The 23,177-nt window shown below is 59.8% G+C and overlaps 1 protein-coding gene across 7 annotated transcripts in view; it reads right to left on the bottom strand.

Moving 5' to 3' along the window:
* TRAPPC9 (trafficking protein particle complex subunit 9) overlaps positions 1-23,177 on the bottom strand; it is a 588,199-nt gene that overhangs the window by 5,648 nt on the left and 559,374 nt on the right. The window contains exon 22 of one of the 7 annotated variants that reach the window (XM_073230286.1): positions 13,279-13,482. The exons of the other annotated variants lie outside the window; for them this stretch is intronic. Within the exon in view, the coding sequence (XP_073086387.1) occupies positions 13,316-13,482 (167 nt within the window). The 3' untranslated portion in view covers positions 13,279-13,315. The remainder of the gene's footprint in view (positions 1-13,278; positions 13,483-23,177) is intronic. 7 annotated transcript variants of the gene reach the window in all.

Here is a 23,177-nt window from a genome sequence, read left to right as displayed (position 1 = left end):
TTCTTTGTTCAGCAGGCTGCCATGGCCTTCCTCCCTGCCCCCTGCAGATCTGGGTCCCCAAGCCTGCCCGCGTTACTGGCAGAGACAGCAGAGCAGGGCCCTCATCCTCTGAGAACATGACAGCTTCCTGAGTTGAAGAGGAAGCCACGCCAGGCTGTCCTGGGACCCATGGGTGCTGTTTAAGGAATCCGGTGAAAATGCCCCTTCTGACAGCAGGAAGAGCGGCGACTGCACGGATGGGGGTCTGGAAGCCCTGGGCACTCACGCTGCAGGGCAGCCCTGCCGCGGCTCAGCTGTTTCTCCGGACTGACCAAATGAGCTGTGTCCTCTCCCGGCAGGAGTGAGCCGGGCTGTGAGGAGCAGCCGGGGCCAGAGGTGCACCAGCGGGTCCCGGACTCAGGCGGAAGGAGTCGGAAGCAGACATTTCCCAGACGCGAGCTGTTCCTCGGCTGGTGGCGGGAGTGAGAGCTGCAGGTGGATGGTGTCGGGGGGGCGGTCACACAGCCTGGGCTGGGCTCTGGGGGGCCCTGCTCGGCTCCTGGCCCCTCTGACCTCAGACAGGGCAGGAGGGGGCCCCATCCACTCCCTCATGGCAAGGGGGGTGCCTGACTGGGACCCTTGACGATGGTGGGCGGGCACCTCCTCTGCGTCCACAGCAGACTGACCAGTTGCCCCAGAGGTGGTGGGGACACTTCGGGCGTGTGTTCCTCAAGCTCCCCTCTTGACACCCAGGGGGCCCCCCCACAGCATGCAGGGAGGATTTTGGCCCCTGTGAAGGCCCAGGGTCCCCCTGGGCCTCCCTGTCCCAGGGAGGGGAACTTCCCCACTTGCCCTCTCCTGGTGGGGGCCCGCCTTTCTGCAGTTCGGATCGTTGCTCCCTGACCCCCTACCACGTGCCTCCTTTGAGCCTTGGTTTCTCGCCTGGTAAGGCGGCACCTCCTTTCCAAGGTTGCTGAGTGTCAAACCCTCTATGAACAGTGCCAGATAGAGGAAGGCGCTCTGGAAGGTCGGTTTCTGCTGCGACCCATGCGCCCTAGGCTAAGACTCCCGCATGCAGTCGCTCGGGGCACGCACTGAGCACCCGGCCCTGCCCCCAGGCAGCTGGAGGCATCACCCAGGCAGCGACCCTGCTCCTGTACTCTAACCACAACGTGTCCCTGCCCCAGGGCCTTTGCGCCTTTTCTTGCCCTTGGCCCTCTCCTCAGGCCGCTGCCGACCACTAAATACCCCATCCCTCTTCCACACCGTTTTCACTTCTTTATGGCCCGTGACATCTTTCCAGAAGTTTGTTTGCCGGTCTGTTAACTGTCCCCCTCACTGGGTGCTCCGGGAGAACGGGCACTTGCCCGTGTCCAGACACCCAGCCAGGCAGACACCTACTTCACATCTGGTGGACAAATGAACGAGAGAGGGGTGAGGTGGTTTGGGGCCGGGCCCCACCACTTGGCAGGTGTGCCCTGCTCCCTGGGTCCCCCGGGCACTCCACCTGAACTAGGGGACCGCCCACATCCCCGAAGTGCCCACAGAGAGAATGCAGGACCGAGCCGCCACCGGCAGACCAGGCCCTGCAGGGAAGACTGTGCTGCAGGAGGGCCTCACACGGCAAGAACTCTCCTGGGAGCAGATGAGTCTCTACTCAAAGCATGAAACCGGGCCGCGGCCCACCTTCTCCCTGCCACCCCCGGCCCTGCTTCTCCCTTCACTTTTAATATGAGCCAGAGTCACCGGCTTAATTTTGTCTGGCCCAGAATTCCTCCCAAAGCCACGGCCGTGTTTATGCTGCAGCGTGTCCACCGGCTCTGGCAGAGACGCAGGCTATAAATAGCAGCTGAGATGAGGGAAGGGCCCTGCGGGGCCGCTCTGATGAGGCACGAGGAGAGGGGAGCTGACTAGCGCCAGCCTGCGTTAGGCTGAGGACCACCACTGCGGCGGGGGGGACGGTTAGGGGGTCCGGGAGGCGGGCATGCCCTGGGGATGAGGACAGGTGCATGCCCGGGTGGGGCAGGCTGGGCTGAGCCTGACACTTCTGGTGCCCCATCAGGGCCAACCTCACGTCCGCCTGGAGGGCAGAGAGAGGATCCTGTAAGGGTGCTGAGCTGCAGGGGGAGAAGGGGTTACCAGGGCCTGGGCCCCTGGTCTGTCTTGCTCTGTGGAGCTGGGCAGGCCAGCCAGCAAGCTGAGCACAGCTCCGTCCGTCCCACGTCCTCGTCCTTGGAGTGAGCGGCTCTCGGCTCTCATCCCTGGGCTCAGGTCTTGGAATCAGTGTGGGGCCTGCAATGTTGCCTCTGGGGCGGGGGTTCTGCCCTCCAGTCTGTTTCCTGTTTCTCCCAGGAGGGGCTGGAGAAGCTCTGCTTTCCCATCCGGGCTCCTGGAGGGCAGACGCAGGGCTAGTGCAGGCCCCCGCCGCCCCCCTGCCCCCTGCTCCCTGCCCCACAGCCGGGCTCTGCACAGGCCGCCTCTGCAGAGCTCCGCTCTGGGCTGGAAGCAGTGCCAAGAGGGGCCGGCCTTTTTGGTGGCTCGGAGGCACAGCTCTCGGGGTCTGCCAGCCTCGTGCATTCCACTCCGGAGGCCTCCATGATCCAAACAAGGAGAAGGCAGAGAGCACCCCGGCCACTGTCCTCAGGCTTCACAGGGACCATCTCAGTCCTCACACCCCCCGCAGGGCTGGCACCGCTGCCCCCCCGCTCAACAGGTGGGCATGTCAGGTGCAAAGAGGCTCGGTGGCTGGCCGGACGCAGAGTACTGAGCGCTCAGCTCCTGCCGGAGCCTGGCTCCAGGGCCCGTGGTGACTCTTCAGCACTTTTACTGGGCTGGAGGTCACAAAGAAGGTGGTTCACAGATTTAAAGTGTAGGATTCAGTGGCCTTTAGTACATTCCCAACACGTGCCATCAATCAGCACCACAGGCAATTTGGGAACGTTCTCATCACCCCAAAACAAACTCTGTCCCCTGTCGCCACCCCTCCCACCCCCACCCCCAGCCCCCCAGCCCTAAGAGACACCACTTCCCGGCTCTGTAGCACTCCCTATTCTGGACTCTCGGGTGAATGGAGTCACATACACACGGCCTTTCGCGTCCCGCTTCTTCGCCCGGCACCGCTCTGTCAAGGAGTGCCACGCTGTGCCTTCAGCCCCTTTACGCTGGAATGATGTCCTACTGCCTGGGTGTCCTGCACCCATTCACCTGCTGAGGGCGTTCGGCCGCCTCCCCCTTCATCTGTCAGGAGTGCTGCTGCGATGAGCCTTTGGGACGAGTTTTCATGCGGACGCGGGTCTTCGGGTCTCCAGGGCACACGCCTTGGTGTGGAACTGCTGGGTGACATGGCAACTACAGCCGACCTTCTGAGGAACCACGAGGCTGTTTTCCAAAGCTGATGCACCATTCGTTCTACATGCCCAGCAGTGAATGCGGGCTCCACCTCCTCTCCAACACTTGGTACTGTCTGTCGCTTTGATTCCGGCCATCCTCGGGGAGGAAGTGGCATCTCACTGTGGTCTCCTTTGGGTTTCCCTGATTTTGCCATGCTGGGTCACAGCCCCACAGGCCTGGAGGGGAGTCTGCAACAGCCCTTCTACGCTGTCTTTGATCACTGTATCCAAGCCATGAGAACCCTCTGTGACCCCAAGCCTTCAACCCCCACTCCTGGAGTCTGGGCCCCGGGACAGCTGGGCCGCCTTAATGCACTCCTCCCCCCGTGCACAGCAGCGTTGGGGCAGGGCACGTCTGAGGCCACCGGGGTGTCGGGGCCCAGACTCCAGGACAACCAGGGTGAGGCGCAGGGTGGAAGCAGCGCTGGGGAGCCAGCTAAGGGGGCAGATGGGCACGGCTCCTGAGGACAAGCAGGTCAACAGTGGGCAGGGGAAGGTGGCTCAGTGCCCACAGTCATCTCTAGTGTGGTCCACGTGGAAGGGTGGGTACTGGGGGCAGGCGCAGGTGGATGCTTCCGGTACTCAGGAGATATTGCCACATGACTGCCAACAGCCCCAGTGGTTCTGAATCCCAGTAGACTCTTCAAGGGAACTGCCTGGCCGAACCTGGACGGTCTGGTTTTCTAGGTCTGGGGTGGTGCTGATGGTGGTGGGGACACATGCAATTTTGATGTGTCCACAATCTTGCTCACAGTGGGCAGCAGAGAGAGGAGGGTGGGGCCCCCTCCATGCCAAGGAGGCACCTAAGACAACAGCCCACCCCAGGGACACGCGCAGATCACTTTTCAGTGGCAGAAAGGAACCACCCAGTGGGTTTCCTGCTCACTCGGCTTAACAGTCTGCCCTGTTCTTCAGGACATGTTTTCCGAGGCCAGGCAGTGGAAGCTTTGTTTGTGCCCCAAAGCTCAAGCTGGTGAGGACATTACCCGACTTTGCGCACGACCCCACTCTCCCTGCCTTTGGTGACGATAAATAAAGGGTCAGCTGTGAAGACTCTAGGTGTAAATGCCTAATTCTGGATAAAATATTTTAAGGACTTAAGAACAATGCAGTAGGAATGAGTGAGGGGCAGGCCCAGGAACAGCTGAAGTGAGTCAGGTCTTCAAGGCTCTACCAAGCCTGCTTCAGCTACAGAACATTTGAAATGGAAATTTCAGAAGACACACACATTTTTCTAGTTGACATAAATCTTGGGTGGGCCTAAGTTTTCGAGTCAAATTTGATTCAAGAATGGAATCAATCAAGGAGCTTTGTCACTCTTTGGATGAAGCAAAGGAACTTCAAGTGGAAAACAAAGACCAGCTCAGTGCTGGGGCGCGAGATGAGGGCTAAGGCAGGGCCAGGTGTCCTCCTGCACCACGGCAACAGATGACCCCTGTCCTGCGGGGGGAGGCAGACCCAGTGAAATCCTGGGGTGTCCAGGTACCCAGCAGAAGTGCAGCCACTTGCTAGACACTCAACCAGCTGGCAGGCTCTCCCTCTTTACCAATGAAAGCCGAGTAACCGGCCTCTTCCCTTTGGCTCTTAGGAAGCTCAGGGCCCAAGGCGCACGGGTCTAGAGCACCACACTGGCGCCCAGTGGCAGTGTCACAGCACGCACACGCCCTTTCCTGCACGACCACTCGTCCCAAGTCTTGACTGACTACGCCACGTCTGGTTTCCCTTAGCACAGACATTTTCAATTGTATTTTGCTGCTTTCCTGTATACTGAGAGAGTCTGAAAAAGAGATTCAAAGCATGGAAATGCCAGGGAGCAAGGATCTCATATGCAAAGAGGCAGGGAGCCTGGGGAGGTGGCGTCAGACCACACGCCCCCCCCATCACCCCCTTCCCCACCATCTGTGCTCCAGAACTGCGGCGGTGACGGGGGGCGCTCTCTGCCCAGCATGCTGGCTCAGACAGGGCCAGGGCCAGGGTGGAGAGTGACGGGCAGGGTGAAGGGCTGGCCTCGTCTGCCCTGGAGCTGGGGAGCTGCTGTCAGAGAGCTCAGCTCAGCTCCCCAGGCACCCGCAGGCCGTGGGGCCCGAACATGGGCTCTTCCTGCCCCACCCCCCCACCCCCACCCTTCCGGAGCAGGTGTCAGGGTGAGCACCGCGTGGGGCTGGAGCTCTGCTCTCAAGCCACCAAATGGCATGCCTTTTTAACAATTATTGAGGCAGCTAATTAGTTCATAAACCAGAATCCCTGTTCCTTGGCATCCAGGGAGAGAGACTGTTCGAGGCCCGCACGTGTAATTACCCTCAAGTGGAGAACAGCTCCTGAGGAGCCGTTTGGCTCTCTTGGGTAAATAATTTACTTTTACAACTTTTCATTAAAGATTAAAGGGAATTAAATTAAAATTAAGGCGAGTTGGAGAGTTGTCTTACGGGGAGGCTCTCTAGCTTCCTGAACATGTCACCCCGCAAGGCGGCCCCGCACAGTGTCCCTGCAGAGGGGGCTATGGGGGAGGGGCTCTGGGGAGTGTGAGGGCTGCCCAGCTGGCAGGTCTCAGGGCTGTGTCCTGGCACGTGTGGTGCGGTGCACGGCTGCCTGTGGACCCTGGTGAACCCCTGGCTTGAATGGTAGGAAGAAACACATTGCCAGCACACACCGAGTCCAAGGTCTCCCTGTCCACGCACACTCTCTACAGCTGCCAGACCAGGGTACTTAGGGCCACACGGGCAGGTGGCTGAGCTCGATGCAGAGTCGAGGGCCAAGGTGAACCCACCAGGAGCCAGCAGTCCCGCTTCCTCGCCCGCGGTAGGGCATGATGGGAGCGGGCCCCGGCGTGGGGCCTCTGCTGCCGTCTGCAGCCACCCGGCCCTCTGCGCTGGGCTCCCGTCGCCTCTTCCCTGGCACACCTGCCCCAGCTCTGTGCCTCAAGGCCCTGCTCACATGCCCCCTGCCGGGGGCCTTCCCGGGTCACCTGGACTGGAGAAAGTTCTCATGGCGGAGGCCAGCAGGACACTTGACAGGCCATTCCCTTTCCTCCTCAGCACACAGCCAGATGCAGCCTCCCCAGAGGGTCTGAGTCCTGACCGGAGTGGCAGGGAGGAAGTGGCTTCCCCCAAACCTGGCCCCCAAACACATCCCTCCTCCTACCCAGTCTCCTGGCTGACAGGAGAGCCAACGGACCAGAGGGGAGGTGGAGCCCCAGGGTAGGCAGGACTGCAGGGTGGGAGGAGCTGCCGGGTGGCCAGAACCAGAAGACAGGAAGAACTGGGGTCCCCCAGTGAGCTCCAGAAAGCACCCCCACACCCAGAACACCATGAGACATAAAATAAGTTAAGTATGTTAGGTCGCTGAAATCTTGGGGCTGTTACAGCATTTAGTGGTGACATGTACCAGCTCCAACGGTCAGCTAACCGGGGTCTCACCTTTCAGAGGAGGATCCTGGGACCCGGTGTGGACATGCCCAGGGCCACGTGGAGATGTGGCCCTGGGCCCCCTTTCCTTCCCAACAAGAGAACAGTTTTGCACAGGGAACACTGTGGCTTGCTGGAAACAGTGCCTCTAGTAAGTACCCCCGCTTCAACCTTCTTTTTTTGGACAAGCACTTCAGACAATTGAGGATAAACCAGTAAAAAAATGGGAGGAAAAAATGGAAAATATGCCTGCTGGCTGGGAGCATTATGCAAAGACATCTTTGTGAGAACAGCAGAGAATTTAAAATGACTCCTCTGTCCCTGAACAAAGTCTATCCCTTTTCAATCTCTCATTTTTCATCTTCTCTCAAGCCTTTCTAAATAAAGCAAAGATTCCTGCCCCCCAGGGAGGCCCCTCCACTGTTCCTGTGGCTCTGCATCAAGCCTTGTTCTAGCCACACAATGTCATCCCAGCCTCGGACCTTCTCACCTGCAGAGCCAGATCACACACGTGGCAGTGTTGGCGCTGGGGAGATTTGGGGTCATGGGGCCTCCTTCCTAAATGAGGAGCTGAGGGACGGAGGAAGAGGGTGTGCGGGGAGGGTCAGAGTGCGCGTGGGAACGGGTCATGCGTTGTTCCCTGCCACTGGGCCTTTGCACAAGCTGTATATGGCCTCCGCCCGGAGCCTCTGCAGTCTCCCTCACCAGGAAGTCTCCCTCCCAGGTTCCTCGGGTGCTGCTCTTGGCCCTCTGTGCCCCACCAACAGATTCCTGAGGGCTGGGACTCAGGTACTTCCCCCTCACTCCCGGCAGGGCCTGTGCATGTGGGGCCTCTGCCTGGATTTGACCTCTTCCACTGGTCAGGCCTAGGAGCCAGGTCTCTGAACACCTGAGTCCTTCCACCGGAGGGGGACAGCCAAGAAAAAGGGTTTCCAGAGAGAAGACAAAAGTGATGCCGGACGCAGGAATGATGCTCTTGGCGATCCGTCCAGAGTATTCTAGACCAGGTCAAAGGCTGTCTGCCTCGCCCACATGGTGGTCTCTCTCTCCTGGCACCCTGGGACCAGACAATATGTCACCCCCCACCATGGCCACACACAGGCCTCTCAAACCCTAAGCCTTATCGTCTCCTATTGGCCTTTTCTAACTCAAGCGGCACCTCCTCTAGGAAGACTTCCTGAACCACACCCAGCCAGGCACAAGCTCCTTCTCATATCACACAGCGCTCTGCACCGGAGTTTTCTGTGGACAGTCTTCCTACACAGATGAACTCTTAGGGTGGAGATTCAGGGTTCATTCACTGAACTAACTGACAGATGGACCTGGCCCATCTATGGTTGTGTGACCTAAAGTAAATCGCTGACCCTAAAGCAAATCTCTGAGCCTCTGCTTCCCTGCCTGATACACGACAGGAACGGACTGGGTGATTTCAAAACAGGCTTCCTCTGTGGGGATTCTCGAGCTTGGGCCTAACCCTCGAAGCCCACATTCAGACCCTCTGTTCATACAGCCAAGGCCCGTGTTTGCTCACACGATGTGCTGGACACTGTGCCAGGCGCCTCCCCTCTGACACCTCGCACACAGCCCTGGGCCTGACACCCCCCTGGTGCTTGGCCAATCTTTATTGTGTCAAACAGACTCCAGGCGGTGACAGCCGAGCTCCCCGGGAGCCACGACGTCCCAGCACACACCCGGATCCGCCGGGAGAGACGTGGCCACAGGGAGCCTCCTGGGCGGCTGTGTGCCTGAGCAGCCAGTGCAGCTGGACAGTGGTGTTGCCAGGCTGCCACCCCGTGCTTCCTGGGCTGCTGGTCACGACCAAGGGCACCCCTTTGGGCCACCAGAGAGCACCACCCTGCTGAGAGCTGGTCGGCGGCCTAGAGGTTCACGGGGGTGTGGTCAGGGGGTCGGCCGCCCCTGTTCCCTCTGCCCTGGGCCCAGGGGCTTGCAGCCCGAGGAAGGCAGGCCTGCACAGGCCCAGCACGGGGTGAGAAGCGCCCCCACCGCCCCTCCCCCACCCAGGGTGCAGGCAGCCAGGATGGCAGAGGGGGCTGTGGGCGCAGAACTGCCTCAGGGCCATGCACCCCGGCTGCCCCTGTGCAGCACGGGCTAGCTCTGGGCCCAAGGCTCTGCAGAGGGGACTGTACTGAGGCCCTGGAGCAGCCGCCTAGCCTCCACTCCTCTGACCAGGGCTTGAGCATCCCAGAGGTTCCAGGGTGCTGGACATGCACGGTATTCTGGACAGGCAGGCACTGAACATGAGTGTGGATTCACCAGATCCCGGCGGTATGTCTCCTGGGGCCCCTCCGGCTCCTCTTATCCCTCCAGCCCCCCTCTACCCGAGCCACCTCCAGCCCACATGAGAGGTGCCCTCGGGCTGCTGCCCCTTTGTGTTGGCTGGGTCCCCTCAGGTTTGCTGAGGAGGAGCGTGGGGCCAGGCAGTACCCCTGCACTGCACAGCACAGTGTGAAAGGCCCCTGCAGCTGTGCCAGCCTCGGGCTGTGGGGCTGTCTGGGCAGAGCTGGCCCAGAGAAGGGACTTGCCAGGGCCTACAGCAGGTTGGTGGCCTGCTCTCAGGAATGGGCTTCTGGTCTTCTTCCAAGCACTGGTGGCTTCTCTAAATTCACCGTCTGGCTCCCAGAGGGCAGGGTCAAGGAGCCCTGGAATACCCCCAAAGGCCTGCCCAGGTTGAGTCCCGAGGGGCCACTCGAACGGCACCTGTCACCCAGGTCCCTGTCCCCACCACGTTCGGGCAGGCTGCCCTCGGGAGGCGCTATGGTAACAGAGTCAGTGGCCGCTGCGTGTCCCGTCCTGCTCCTCCCAAGCCGATGCTGTGCCGGCGCAAGGGAACACCGATCTCAGCGCAAGCACAGAAAGTCGCTTTGGGGGCAGTCTGGCTTCCCAAACTGAGCTTTCCGCACAGACACCGAAGCTGCCACCAGCTGTCCTTGGAGAAGGGACTCCCCGGTCCCACGGCAGTGCGGGCGGCGCACCTGAGGCGGGCGGGTCTGGGGAGAGAGCTCAGGAGGAGGACCGCTCCGCGAAGGGTGACAGAGTCGGCCCTGGGAGCGAGCTTGCCAGGCCGCTGGCGTGTAAGGCCCTCGCTGCCTGTCTCCTCCTCTGCAGGATGGGATGCTGATGCCTGCCCAGCCAGGGTGCTGATGAGTGTCAGACTGCGGGGTCCCTGGAGCCTGACAGGCATGTCCACTGCCCAGTGGGAAGCCCTCAGAACCGCAGCTACTTCCACTCCCAGCCCCCAGCACCCTGGGCTGTCGCTGACCGTCTCCACAGCTCTCCCCACACTCTGCCAGAGGGCAGGGGCCCAGGGAATGTCTGGATGAATGGATGTGTGCTCCCCTCCTGCGTCACACCGGCCTATAGCTTCTGAAGCACCCATGCAGCAGCCACCACGACACAATACCAACTCCCACTGCCGAGCACACCTGGGCACATGGCACTGCTCCCCACTTCGGAAGGCGGGCCCATGGATCTTCCCAGGGCCCTGTGACAAAGGGACGCCACTGTCCCCAATTTATAGACCAGGTACACAGAGGTTAGACCACTTGCCGGAGCTGGTACTCAGCCTGCAGAGCTCACACCCTAAGCTGCTGCCTTCCCCATGAGTTCACGTGGTCCCTGAAGCAGCAGGTGCCCCTGGCAGGACCACTGCGATGGACACAGAAAGGCCCAGTGCAATTGCAGCACAGGAGCCAAGGGTTCCTGGCCCTGCCCAGTGGTTCAGCCAGGCCTCCTGCTGCTTCGAGGCCCACAGACTGCCAGGTGAGAGGGGACCAGAGGCAGTGGCAGGGCCAGGCCAGTGGCACTGCAGTGGCCATCCTGAGGCACGGCTGTCCTACTCCCATCAATATGCCACTTGAAATGAGCCCAGCCCAGCCCAGGTCAAGACAATAGGCAGCCCACCTCCTCCATAAAGGGTGAGACCCTCCTGAACCTGCCCCAATGGAACAAAGGCCCCTGCATCAGCTGGCTGTGCCAGGCCATCTCCCTCAAGCATGAAGCTCCCAGCCACAACTGCTGGGTTCCCGGCCTGTTGTCCTGTCACCTGGCCAGGGCTGCAAGCATCTTGAGGTTTTGCCTGGGCACATGTCAGCATACTGGGCTCAGCTAACCCCAGTGGGAAGCTCCAGCCCTCAGCCCCCTGCTCGGACCCCCAGGTGGGCTGGATCAGCACCTGTGGAGCAAGTGGATGAGCACGCACAAACCCCTTCCGGGTCACGGCCCTTTCCACCTATTGGTGGTGACCTCTGCAGGTCTGTCCCTGCTACATAAGACAGCAGGACCTTTTTCCCTGACTTCAGGCCCTGCACTTAAGTTTGGAGTGAGGGTCTCCTAAGCTGCTTATTCCTAGGCTGGGGAATCCCATTTAAAGCCATCCTGGCACAGTGGTAAAATCCAAGTCTACCCCCATAAGTGGGGTTGAGCCGTATGTAAAAGCCTGATGCAGATGACAGAGTTCCTATGCTGAGTGTTCACAGAGCCGAATGAACAGGACGGGTGGGGAGTGGGTGACGGTGAAGTGCTTGCAGGTGCCCCCTGGGGGCCGGGTACCAACCACACCATGGGACACGGTCCCTTCCTTAAAGAGAAATGGGGTGCAGCGCTGAGGTCCTGCCATGGGGCTGTGGCAGAACTGAAGCAAGGCCAGGTCTGTGTGACCTCATCAGATTCCAAACCCGCCCACCCCCGCCAGGCTGCGTCTCCCCCAGCAAAGGCCCAGGGAGGCCCCCGGGAGGTCTGCTTGCTGCGTGTGCCCAGGGTCTGAGGAACCTGGGGCCCAGGAGGCGCTCAGGAAACAGCTGCTGGGGAGCAGAGACCCCAGCCCTCCCTAACCCGCAACAGCTGGTCCACATCTGCCCATGCGAGCTGGGCTCCCCGGAGCTGCCATCTGCCCAGGGCCACTTAGCCCTCCCTAATGGGGCCCCAGGGACAGACAGCAGTTCAAAGGAAGTCTGTTCCTCAGGGGAGGGGCTCCTAACCCGACAGCCTGCAGGGATCTCCTCAGAGGGTCACATGTCGACCCCACACTACCTTGGGGACTGTCAGATCCCGGTGTCCCTGGAGCACCTGTGGTCTGGGAGCGGGCAGTGGGCCCTGTGTGAGCTCTGGCTGAGCCTGAGAATTTCTGTGCTCGCTGCCTCAAGGGCTGGACCAGCCCTCCAAGGTTGCACAACAGAAACCTGGGGTCACCTGCTCTCCCCCACTGTCCTTGCCACTAGGGCCTATGGCATCTGTGGCCTAAGTCTCACTCTCAGAGGGTAGGCTCTGGGGACCCCAGGCCTGGGTTCAGACCCCAACACTAGCCCTGCAGTTGGGCAACCAGGCGTGCGCCTCCTGCCCTGAGCACAGGAACCAGTCAGCAGGAAGCCTTGCCGGGTGCCTGGGGCGCGGGCGGTGGGGATCCCTGGCACCCTGCACCTCCTGCTGCTGCTGTGCCCGCTAAACAAGCTTGTCTGCATCTTTGCACCCCCCACCCCCTGCTCCAGAGCCCTCCTCAGGCTTCTCTCCCACGTCCCTTCTCCGCGCCCATCCCCTGTGTCTGAGGAGACAGGGGATGTGTCTCCCCATAGTACGTGGAGTGTGAGCTGTGGGCCCAGGGCCCAGCACACAGGCTGGCCTGTGAACAAAGGACCCGCACAGAGATGCAGCCGGACTTGCCTGGCTGAGGCCAGCCAGCCTAGCACAGAACCAGCCAGCTCGTGTGGATGCGGGCGAACTGGACTGCATTTAAAAGTTTCTTCAGATGGTTCAAATGCCCAACCTGGGGGCCTCTGTGAACTCTGACATGCCCACTGTACACGTGACCACAGCAGGTCCACCAAAATCAGAGCTTGGAGGCAAACACGCAGCCTGAGCCCCCCGACCCTGAGCAGCGTGAGGAGTCCAAGCGATGTCAGCTTACTCACAAGCCCTGAGAAACCCATCTGCTCAACCCTGGGGAGGAGGACCCTGGAGCCTGGGTCCTGGCCATCCATCCAGGGAGGGCACTCAGCAGGGTGACTGCACTGGAGAGCTCACCACAGACCCCAGAGACTCCCGGGGACTAGGCCGCTGGCCACCAGGAGCTACCCCCAGTGTCAGGTCGCTCTGAATAGCGGTACAGCGGCTTCCACTGCTGACTTCCACTGCGCAGGGCTGTGTTAGTCACTCAACACGCTCACGTTTAATCCTCGCGGCAATGCCGCAGAGAAGGTGGGAATGTTGCCACTTTGCAGGAAGTTAAGGGAAGGCTTGACGTCACCTGGGACATAGCTGCACACCTGTGCCTGTTCCTGGAACACCTTTACCTTGTCAAACTCAGAGCAGGGCCCCTTCCCTGGGAAGTCTGACCTGACTCCAGGCTGGGCCTACAGACCTCACCAGGCCTTTGAACGGTGAGGCCATTCCCTCCTAGAGGCTGCCTCACCCCACAGGGCCCACCTGCATGCACTGGGCTCCCACAGCACCACGTCTTTGTGGTGGGGGGTGAGGGCGTGGGGGTCACTTACACAGTGCCGACTTCTGAGGGGCAGAAGGTGGAAGCCATCAGATGTACAGCTCTGCAGTCCTATTCCCTGGGCCCCAGCAGCCTCGGGCCTCCCCCAGCCGGTGGGCAGGATGGCGTCCCTCCTCTGGTTTGGGGAGTGCAAGGCCGCTCTGCAAAAGCCCAGTGCGGGATGGGGAAGGGTTCTGTGTGCTGAGGAAAATACTACCTGCCACAGGTAGACATTCTTTCAGAAATGGTGCCAGGGTGCTCGGCACCCCCCAGCCCCCAACACAGGGACTCCATTCAAAACAACAAACACTGGGTGAGTGTCTGGGACCCCAAGTCCAGCCATGCTGCAGTGCTGACAGGCTGGGGGGACAGTGCAGTGAGAGGGACGTGCAGGGGCGTGGAGCCCTGGCAGGAAGGCCGCCTGGTACACTGGTCTGTGCAGAGGCCCAGAGGAGGCGATGGTCAGTGCAGTGAAGCTTGTGGAGGAGTCGATGCTGAGGACCCGGTGTCGCTGAGGTCGCAGGAGACTGGGAATTAGAATCAGGGTCTCCACCCTGGCGGGTCGGACGCCGCACCCCCATGCCCAGCCCCCGTCTCGGGCTGGCAAACCGGCCTCTTACTGTCAGTGACAAGCAGCACACGCCTCTCTGACCCAACAGCATTGCCTCCAGGAGAAAAACGGAATTTTAAAAAGTGACTTGGAAATGACTGCCTGCGGTGTTGTCCACTTAATCAGCAGGAAAGCAATCCCAGCCACGGGGCAGCACCCTGGGCAAGGGACGGCTCCTGACTCGGGGACCTGGCGGCCGCCTTTGCCGGTAGAGACTCGGGGGACCCAGGCCAGCCAGGCCCCCCACCCGCCGGCGGGGCCGGCTCAGGGCAAGAGCACAAGTGGGGACTGGCCCCCCGCCTCGTGTCCGAATATCCAGCAGCTATAAATCAAGCTAAAAACCATAAAAGTAGCCTTATTCTCCCTACTTCAACTGCAACTTCATGATGACTGGGAAGGCCAAGCTCCAGGTGAGAATTTCTGGAGCCCTCGGGGGTCAGCACCGGCGCATGAGGACGCCATGCGGGCAGCTGCAGTCCTCGCCGGCTCCCCTCCCCTCCCACCTCCCTGGCTCTGCCAGGTGACCCCATTCCTGCCTCTGTCCTCGGGCACCTCTGGGCTGCAGCCCCTTCTGACCCGAGACCCTGGACCCCACGGCTCTCCGCACCTCTACTAGCTGCCCCGCATGCTGGCAGGCACACTCGCCTCGCCAAGCCTGCCCTCCCGTCCCCTGGCCCCCGGGCTGGGTGGCTCGGCCCTGTAGGGATGCCCCCCCCACAAGTCACCCACACTCTGAGTCCAGAGCTGCCCAGCTTTCATCCACTCTCCCCTGCTCCCCCAGGGCACAGGCACCCTCCAAAGCCTGGGGCCCCCATCCCTTCTCCTAGTTCCAAGGCCTTCCTGCTCTCACTCTGCCTGGCTGCCCACAGCTCACACCTGCACCCTTTGCTGATCTGCCCCTGTACCCCCTTCCTCTGTTCATGCTCTGGTACTAAGCTCACAGGGAGATTCCTGACCGAGGAGAACAGACTCTCTGCAGTGGGTGCAGGCAAAGCTGGGCTCGGCCAGTCTGTGGGTGACCCTCTCCAAGGCAGGGAAGCTCCCCCCTGGGCCACCCTGAGGGAGGGACCCCTGCCACAACTGATAAGAGGAGGGGTGACCTGACTCTGAACAGTCTGAATTCCAGCTAAGGGGCACCCGCACGATCCTGCACACAGGCAGCCAGCGAGGGAGGTTCGGGGACGTGCTGTTGCTCTAGAGAACCAAGAAGGGTTTGCAATGAGTGTACTGGGAGCCAGTATGCAAATGAGGGCTTTGAAACAGTTTGTTCTCTCAAATAATTGAATCATCACCACCATCTTCTTCCAAGTAGCTGTGTTTGCTCAGGGAGCGAGTGGCCAGGGCAGGCCACAGTGTGTGCAGCCAGCACCTCTGGGCTGCCCCTTAGCTGTGGCCTCCATCCCAGCCCTGAGCTACACGGCTTCCCTAGGAAAGTCAAGACCAAACCGCATCCCCAAGGCTCCCGGGCTTATGGGCCTGGGCAAGGCAGCAAGCAGCCTGTAGGCACAGCGGGCCCAGGCCGGAGGGGGGCTGCTGCTGCAGCTGGGGCGCAGTGGCAGCCCTTCCGGGTCCTGAGCCCACCACGGCCGACCCGGCACACAGCTCCCTCAAAGTGGGGCAGATCTCGGTAACGGGACTGGTTGTAACTTTTATTCATTTTTTGATTGAATAGGACAGACAGTAATATTTACTGAGGGCTTTAATTTAACACTAATTACGTGCCAGCTAGAGCAACAGGCATGTTTCAAGCAACTCACTTTTGTCTTCTAAATAGTCTTGTAAGCTAGGCCTAGAGAGAAAAAACTGAAGGCTCGTGGGCTACTAGTTTGATTAAAGCTGTTGAATAGTGCTGGGATTAAACGTGGCTCTGACTACAAAGCTCATGATCTTTAACCACAACCACGCTAAGGCCTCATCTCCAGAAAGAATAAAATACATCCACAGATCCACCTAGGAAAACAATTCAGTACTGAGATGCCTTGCCTGAGTCATGGGGACCTGGCGGGAGCTGTGGCCCATCTTGCCCATCAGGGAGCCGTGCAGGTGCGTCTGTCTCTGTTCACCCATCCATCCGCTCACCCATCCATCATCACTGTGCCTGGTGCTAGGAATAAAGCCAGGTCCCTGACGGCCAGGGCTTACCCCAGGTGGGAGAGGACACCAGCGAATGAGAGCATGCCCCCACATGTACGTGCACACGCACACACGTGGGCACACCCGTACACGTATCAGTCGGTCAGGTGGTATTAAGTTGTGAAGGATAAAGGAGAGAATGGGAGGCTGTTTTATGTCACAGCTAGGGACTGTCCCTGCGAGGAGGTGGCATTTAGGCTGAGCCTTGAAGGAGCTGGACACAGAGACAGCCGGGAGGGGGAGTGCCAGGCAGATGAAGAGCAGGTGCAGGGCCCAAGCACACGGGGCACCAAGACATGCCATCCGCGAGAGCCCCTGCGCTGAATCCAGGGGCCTCCAGGCTGGGGAAGCACTTGGCCTTTCCACCGGGTGCGATAGGAGCCCCCAGGGGGGTGCTGAGCAGAGGGAGACATGGGACTTGACTTAGGCTTACTAGTAAGACATGGGCTTACTCGGGCTGTTGTGAGCAGAGTAGAGTGAAGTGGGCGGCGAGGAAATCAGAGAGGATTTGGGAGGTTCCCACGTGTGGTTTGGGCAGAGGAGGGTGGCCTGGACCCGGTAGGGGCAGTGGCTGGGTAAGAGGCTGTCAGATCCGGCGTGGTCTGCAGGGGTTAGCGAGGACCACGCATCTGGTGGGGAAGGCATCCGGGGCTGAGCCTGGGCGGCCAAGAGCTGATGTGGACTGGGGTGGGGTTGCCAGGGGACAGGGTTGGTAGTCTGGCTATGAAGAATCTGACCTTGGCCATGTTAAGGTGAAGTGCCTGATACATACCCGAATAGATCATCCTGAGGGGGGCTGAGGACGAGAGCTGAGCACGGCGGAGCGAAGCACTGACACGCACCACAGGGCGGAGGGATCCTGACCTCGTGCTCAGGGAGAGCCGGACACAGCGCCACACGCAGTGTGACTCCACGGACATGGAAGGTCCGACACAGGCAAAGGAGAGAGACGGAAAGTAGACAGGTGGTCCCCAGGGGCTGGGGTGAGGGGTGGGGGGGGATAGCTGGTGGGTCTGGGGTCTCAAAACCACTGAGTCTTACACTTCAAAAGGGTAAACTTTGTGGTACACAAATGACTTCTCAGTTTTAAAGGCAGAGTGGAGGGTGTGGATGGATTTGGAGCTGGGGTGCTGGAAGATGCCCCCAGGGCACAGGTGCAGAGTGGGAAGATGGGGGCCTCTGAGGACAGCGGGGCACTGTAGCCCGGAGGGTGCAGGATAAGGAGAGGGCAGGAAGGCAGCCCCGCGGGGAGAGAGGGGTCCCAGGTGCCAAGTGAGGAGGAGTCTCAGGAGAGGGGTGGTCAATGGTGGCACATCAGTGACAGGACAGGGGACCTGGAGGACGGCTGTCTGGGCGGGGTGGTGGGGACAGCAGCCTGGTGGGCAGCAGGAGGGGCTTCAAGGGAGCCTGGGAAGAGGGAGGGAGGGACTGATGGTGCCAGGAGCAGGAGAGGACTAAGGGGTCCTCCGAGGAGAGGGGGTCGCAGGGTGGACCACTGGCCTGCAGCAGCCCATAGTCACTGCCTGCCTGCCTGGCCACCACACCCTCCCAGCCCCAGGAGGCCGAGGGCAGGGACTGCAGGGGTGGGTGCAAGAGGCATGTGTTCCTGCAAAGCCAAGCCCATACCGACCTGCTTCTGAAGGGCACTCTGTGCAACAGTTCCCATGGCAGAATCTACATGTGAGAATGAAGCTTCCGCCGGCCTGGCCATCCCAGCACGGCTCCCCAGCAGAGATCTTTGCTGGGGCTGGGAGTGGGAGACACGCTCAGCCAGGCCCAGAGCTGGGAAGCCCCAGTGGCCCCTTTTAAGGACGCAGATCCGGCCTGGAGGCCTTTATTGCCAAAAGGTTCCAGGCACAAAAATAATCACCAAGCAATCTTCATAGACACAACATCTAACACAAAAAACAATTCAACCAGCAGAATGTTTTGCTTTTTCCCTTTTTCATGAGGCCTCAGGGAAGCTGTCAGATCCTTTCGGCCCCCAACACGGAGCAGCAGAGACAGAAAGCAGAGGCCTTACCTGCAGAGCCTCCCCGCTCACCTGGCTCCTCAGAGTGCCTTCTCCAAGGCCAGTGCCAGGCTGACGTTGGTCCGCTGGGGAGCACGCTGGTCTCCACACGGGACTGCCTATGTGTCCCACAGTCCTGACATGACAGCACCCATCATACGTTCTGCGGGTCCTTATTATGTGTCTATGTCCCCCATGTGACTGAGCCCCTGGCCCAGCCCTGGGTACACAGCCTGGCCAACAGTCTCTGAACTGCACCTGCTGCCACCTGTCCTGCAGACGCTCAGGGGACAAGGGCTACACGTACCAGCCACTGCTGGGCGCCAGGGCCACACCGCACAGCTAGACCAGCTCTGCCTGATTCAAACTCCTGCTTCGCCACCCTGGCCCTGTGTTCTGAGGAAAGTTAAGTCAGTCAACGTGGGAGAAAATGCAAGGTGCCTCCAGGGCAGGAGCTAAACTCCTTGCGCAGAGGGGTTGCTGGGCTGGCCTCAGAAGTGCCCTGTCCTCCCCAGGGCCAGAGCAGGAGGGGGCTGGAAGTGAAAGGCCTCGAAGACGGAGAACCCAGGCAGGTGTGGGCCACGAGCCTCCAGGCGGAAGAGACGCGTGAGGCCAGCGCGGGGGCGCGAGGACGGGTGTGAGCTGCAGTGAGCGGCCCTTCTGGCCCGGCCCACGCTGCACGAAAGGACACAACAGACGTGAGGGGCCCTCGGTCCGAGACGGCACACGCAGCCCACACGTGGCAAAGAGCTCCGCCTCGCCTGCATCCAGGGGATGCGAGCTGAAAGCCCACACTGCCATCTTTTCTGACCTGGAAGACTGGCACAGCTTTTTAAGGAAAATCAAAGCTGCTGCCAGCAAGAGTCAAGGGAAACAGACATTTGCATGCACGGCTGATCAGCGTCCAAAAGCTGTAATACTTATGGAAGACAATCTCATAATAAGCAGTAAATAGCCTTGAAAAATAGACACACTTCTAGTGAAATATCAGTGAGCACCATTGTGAGTTTAGATTACAACACTGGAAAACTGGGACTATCTATAGTCCCCAAATATGGGGGTAGGCTACAAAAACGAGGGACCCCTGACAGGAAGGAACTCTAGGCCCAGGCCTCAGATGTCATGTAGTACGGAGAGGGTGACCGTGTGCACCACCAGTAGCACAGTTACGTACCCACATTTACAGTCATCCTCACTTTTATAAACTAGGTACAGACAAAATAATGCTGACAACTCTGCACCCACTTGTCAACAACCACTATCTCACGATGATGGGCTTACTAGGAATAATTAATTTCTCCTTTGTGTCCATCTTTCTACAATGAGCATAAATCATTTTATAAAATTTGTCAATAAGGTTTACGTGAAAAGAGAGCTCACAGCCCACTTTTATTCTTATCACTGTACAACGTGTGCTAAACAAATGCCCATGCATGTCCTATGTAATGCTATGGGCTAAACGGTGTCCCCAAGATTCCTATGCCGAAGCTCTAATCCCCTGGACCTCCCAATATATATGGAGAGAGGGCCTTCCTTTAACGAGGTGATAAGTTGCCATGGGGTCGTCAGGGCCCTGGTCCAGTCTGACCGGCAGACGTATGACACGTACCAGCTGCAGTGATGGCGGATGGCTGAGGCCAGGGGTCAAATTAGCCCTGAGAGGTTTTCGGCATCCTTCATCCAAGCCTCTGGCACCATCAGGCCCTGCCCAGAGCAGCAGCTCGGTAACTAGATTTCCAGAGAGGCAGGTAAGCTCTCCTCATATGCCCTGTCTTCTGAAACGAGGGCTACAGTGTATGCTTTTAAATAAAAAATGTACAAGAAGAGGAAAAAATGGGAATCTGTCCTGGTCACTGAGAAATGGGATGGTGGGGCTGGTGGGACCTCTCTGACCACCTAAACCACCTCCCATGGTGTGGGGGGTGGGCAGGGTGAGCCCGCAAGGGCTGGAGGCAAGGTGGGTGTGCGCCTCCCGATTTGGACCCCAGGGCCCAGCCTTGGGACCCCACGACATTCGTGATTGGAACATAAGCAGGGTCTGCATATCAGCGGCTAGGCCTGCCCCTGCAGCCTCTGACGGGGGCAGGTGTGTCCTGGGACAGAGTTTCCAGCCCCCTTGCGGGCTGAAAGCTGGGCTGGGAGCAGCCTCTCTCCTGGCATGAATCCAGATGGCTGCCCAGGTTGGCTGGGCAGGAAGATGACTCAGCTAAGGGTGACGGTCCCTCCAGTGGAAATGCATCATGCTGCAGCCTGGCTCCGGGATGGCAGGGGCGTTTCTGCCTAAGCATTGCTAATGGCCATCGACTTGTCCTGCCAATCTCCAAGGCCTTATACACAGCCTGCTTGTGAAATCATTTCAGATCCAAAAGGAAAGCGATTGTTAATCAAGCCAAATGGCTCAGGTGCACACAAGTCTGTGTGTGCATGCAGGTGAGCACACCCACTCACGGGCCTGTGTACATGGGTAGGACGGGGGGAGACCTCAATGGCACGCCCTCGGGCTTTGGCACTCTGTGTATGTCATCTCATCTCCCCTCACAGGGACCCAGAAAGGTAAAGGGTGTCACCCCATTTCACAGACAAGTAAGTCCTGCCCATGGGCACCCACCCAGTGGGAAGGGGCCAAGCAGAAGAATGGACAGCCCCTTGCTGGGAGCCTGAGACTTGACCCAGCCACTTTTTGCTCTAGAAGAGGGACAGGGTGCGCAGAGTGGCCTTGGTGTCCTTCCTGGCTGAAAGAGAGTGATGGGACACCCACACAAGGGCTCAGGAAGTCAGAATGTGCGGGCACCCTCGCTCTGGGGACTGCGGTCTCCTTGGAGAGGAAGGTGGACATCAAGAAAAATGATGAGGCAGCCCAGGCTGCAGCCTCGTAAGGGGCACGTGCAGTGGTTCCCAGGCCCCTCCACCCCAGCCGCCTGCAGGGCCTCCCCATCGGGCCCCCGGGCCCTAGCAGGCTCCTTCTACACCAGGAAACCCTACACTCTGCCCTCAGTTCCCTCAGGCTCTGCCACGGCTGCCTGGGGTCCCTGCTCATCTCCTGATGACACTGGGAGTCCCCAGGGCCACAGCCGAGCCCAGCCATGTCTGCGAGGAGTGGCCACACAGAGGAGGTGAGGAAGGCCGGGTTGAGGTGACCATGCCTCCTTCCAGCCCGGGGCCTGCTCTGCCCACCGCAGCACCTCTCAGGAGCCCCACAGGCCTGAACTTCATGTCTGGGCCCCCTCTCGGTGGTCAGCGGTCAGGGCCTTGCTCTCCCCTGGGCACTGGCTTCCTCAGCAGCACCACGAGGCTGTGCCCACCTGCCGGGGCTCAATGCCTGGCACACCTGTGTCTTGCCTGTCTTTTCTCATGCTGGCACCTTTAATAGGCTTTAACTAAAACCCAGAGTAAAAGCTAGACAGCACTTAGTGCTAATCGGGATCATTAAAATTAAAGTAAGTGAAGATAAAGCTCCCAATGTTGCCAGAGGCCCTAGTTATCAGAGCAGTTTGTCCTGAGGCTGAAGTCGTCCCCAGTATCAGGCGACGCAGCAGCGGAACTTCATGGGACTCGGAGACTCGGAAGGCACACCGTCCAGTGGGAAGCAAGGCCGGGACGGGAAGGGGCCTCGGGGAGGAGGGATTGCAGCAGCTTCCCGAGGTGGCCTCGCCCAGTCACTGCTAGAGCCCCCCGGCCCCGCTGCCTGCACCGTGCCCCGCCACCCCCTCACAGCAGCAGCAGCTAACGGAGGCCCCCACCCCTGTGGGCCCGGGGCATGGCAGCCCCTCTGCCTGAGACCATCCACCCCCTGCATTCACTCGTCCAAGGGCCCTTGGTTCAGCTCTTCCTGCACTCCAGGAAAACAAAATGTTCAAGAAAGGAAACAAACATTTCTAGAAAGAAAGAAAATAGAAAGGCAGGAGCAAGCAGGTGTGCATTCGGAGAGAGCTTCCCGGGCGGGGTGCCCGGGCAGGGGAAGGCTCGCCTGGTGGGACGGGGGTGGGCGGCGGTCGCCAGCCAGGCCAGGGCGCTGCAGGGAGACCCCGTGTGTGCCTGGAGATGGGAAGGCACTGGGGGCTAACCAGAAGAGGGACAGCCGATGCGTGGGTCTGCGGGTCACACAGGCCGTGGGTAGCGGTGCAGAGACGGGAGGCCAGACAGGAGGCCGAGAAGGGCTGGAGAGACACAGGAAGATGGAGCTGGCCTGGGGCTCTCCCTCGCCTGCCTGGCCTCATCCTGTGTGACCTCCGACATCCACTCACATGTGTCAGCCCTCCAGCCGGCCACATCCTTTTCCTCCCCACTCGGGGAAGGCACTGTGGTCTCCGGCCTCTGTCTCCCCAGGCCAGAAACAAGCAGCTGGCCAGGAGGCACTTGCTAGCATTTACCGAAAGAACATGGCATCTCCTGTCAGCCCGCGAGCATCTCATTACTGTTGACTATTGAGATGATTATTTCCCGGGAAGGACATGAAGGCTCTGTAAGGGGAGGGAATCTGACTGATGGACAGTGAGGGACAGAGCCCGGAATGACCTCAGCTGCTTGGCCACCCCAGTCCCCGTCCAGAGCATATGCTTTTGGGAGTCCCGGGAGTGAAAGAACACTGTTACCACCAGCAAAGCCTGCTAGTCACAGAGGGAGATGACCCAGTGGGCACCGTGTGACCTTAAGGTAATGTCTGATAAAGGCAGGTTGGAGGCTGGGGCTCTGGTCTCTCAGGGGCCCTGGTCCCCAAGGGCAGGGCAGGCCCACGAGGCACCCTGGCAGCTGCTCCCAGGACAGTGCAGGGTCTCTTTGCCCACCCCGCTCAACCGCATGTCTCTGTGTGTCAGGGCCTGGCCTCTGGTCCCTCAGGGAAGGGCCCTGGCAGAAGGCCCGTGGGGTCCCCCTCCACCTGTCAGCCTAGGAGGCCCTGGGGCCGATCCCCAGTTCTCTGGCTGAGCTCTTTATGGCTCACTTTTCTAATAAAAGCAAGAGACTAGAATATTGTTCTCTGGGGACCAAGAACCAGGCTGCAATTATTCATTCATTTTGTGCCTTTCTTTCCTGTCAACATTTCCCCTTTTAACAAACTGATAAATCTGCTTTTCCCAGAAACTGAGAAAAGGGCCTTTGGCCCAGGCTGGGCATGGAGTGTGTCTTTCAGGGCTAGAAATCACCAGCTGCCCTCCCGTGA

The sequence above is a fragment of the Manis javanica genome, chromosome 2, assembly GCF_040802235.1.
Source record: "Manis javanica isolate MJ-LG chromosome 2, MJ_LKY, whole genome shotgun sequence".
Lineage (NCBI taxonomy): Eukaryota > Metazoa > Chordata > Mammalia > Pholidota > Manidae > Manis > Manis javanica.
This window is presented reverse-complemented; position numbering and strand designations above follow the sequence as displayed.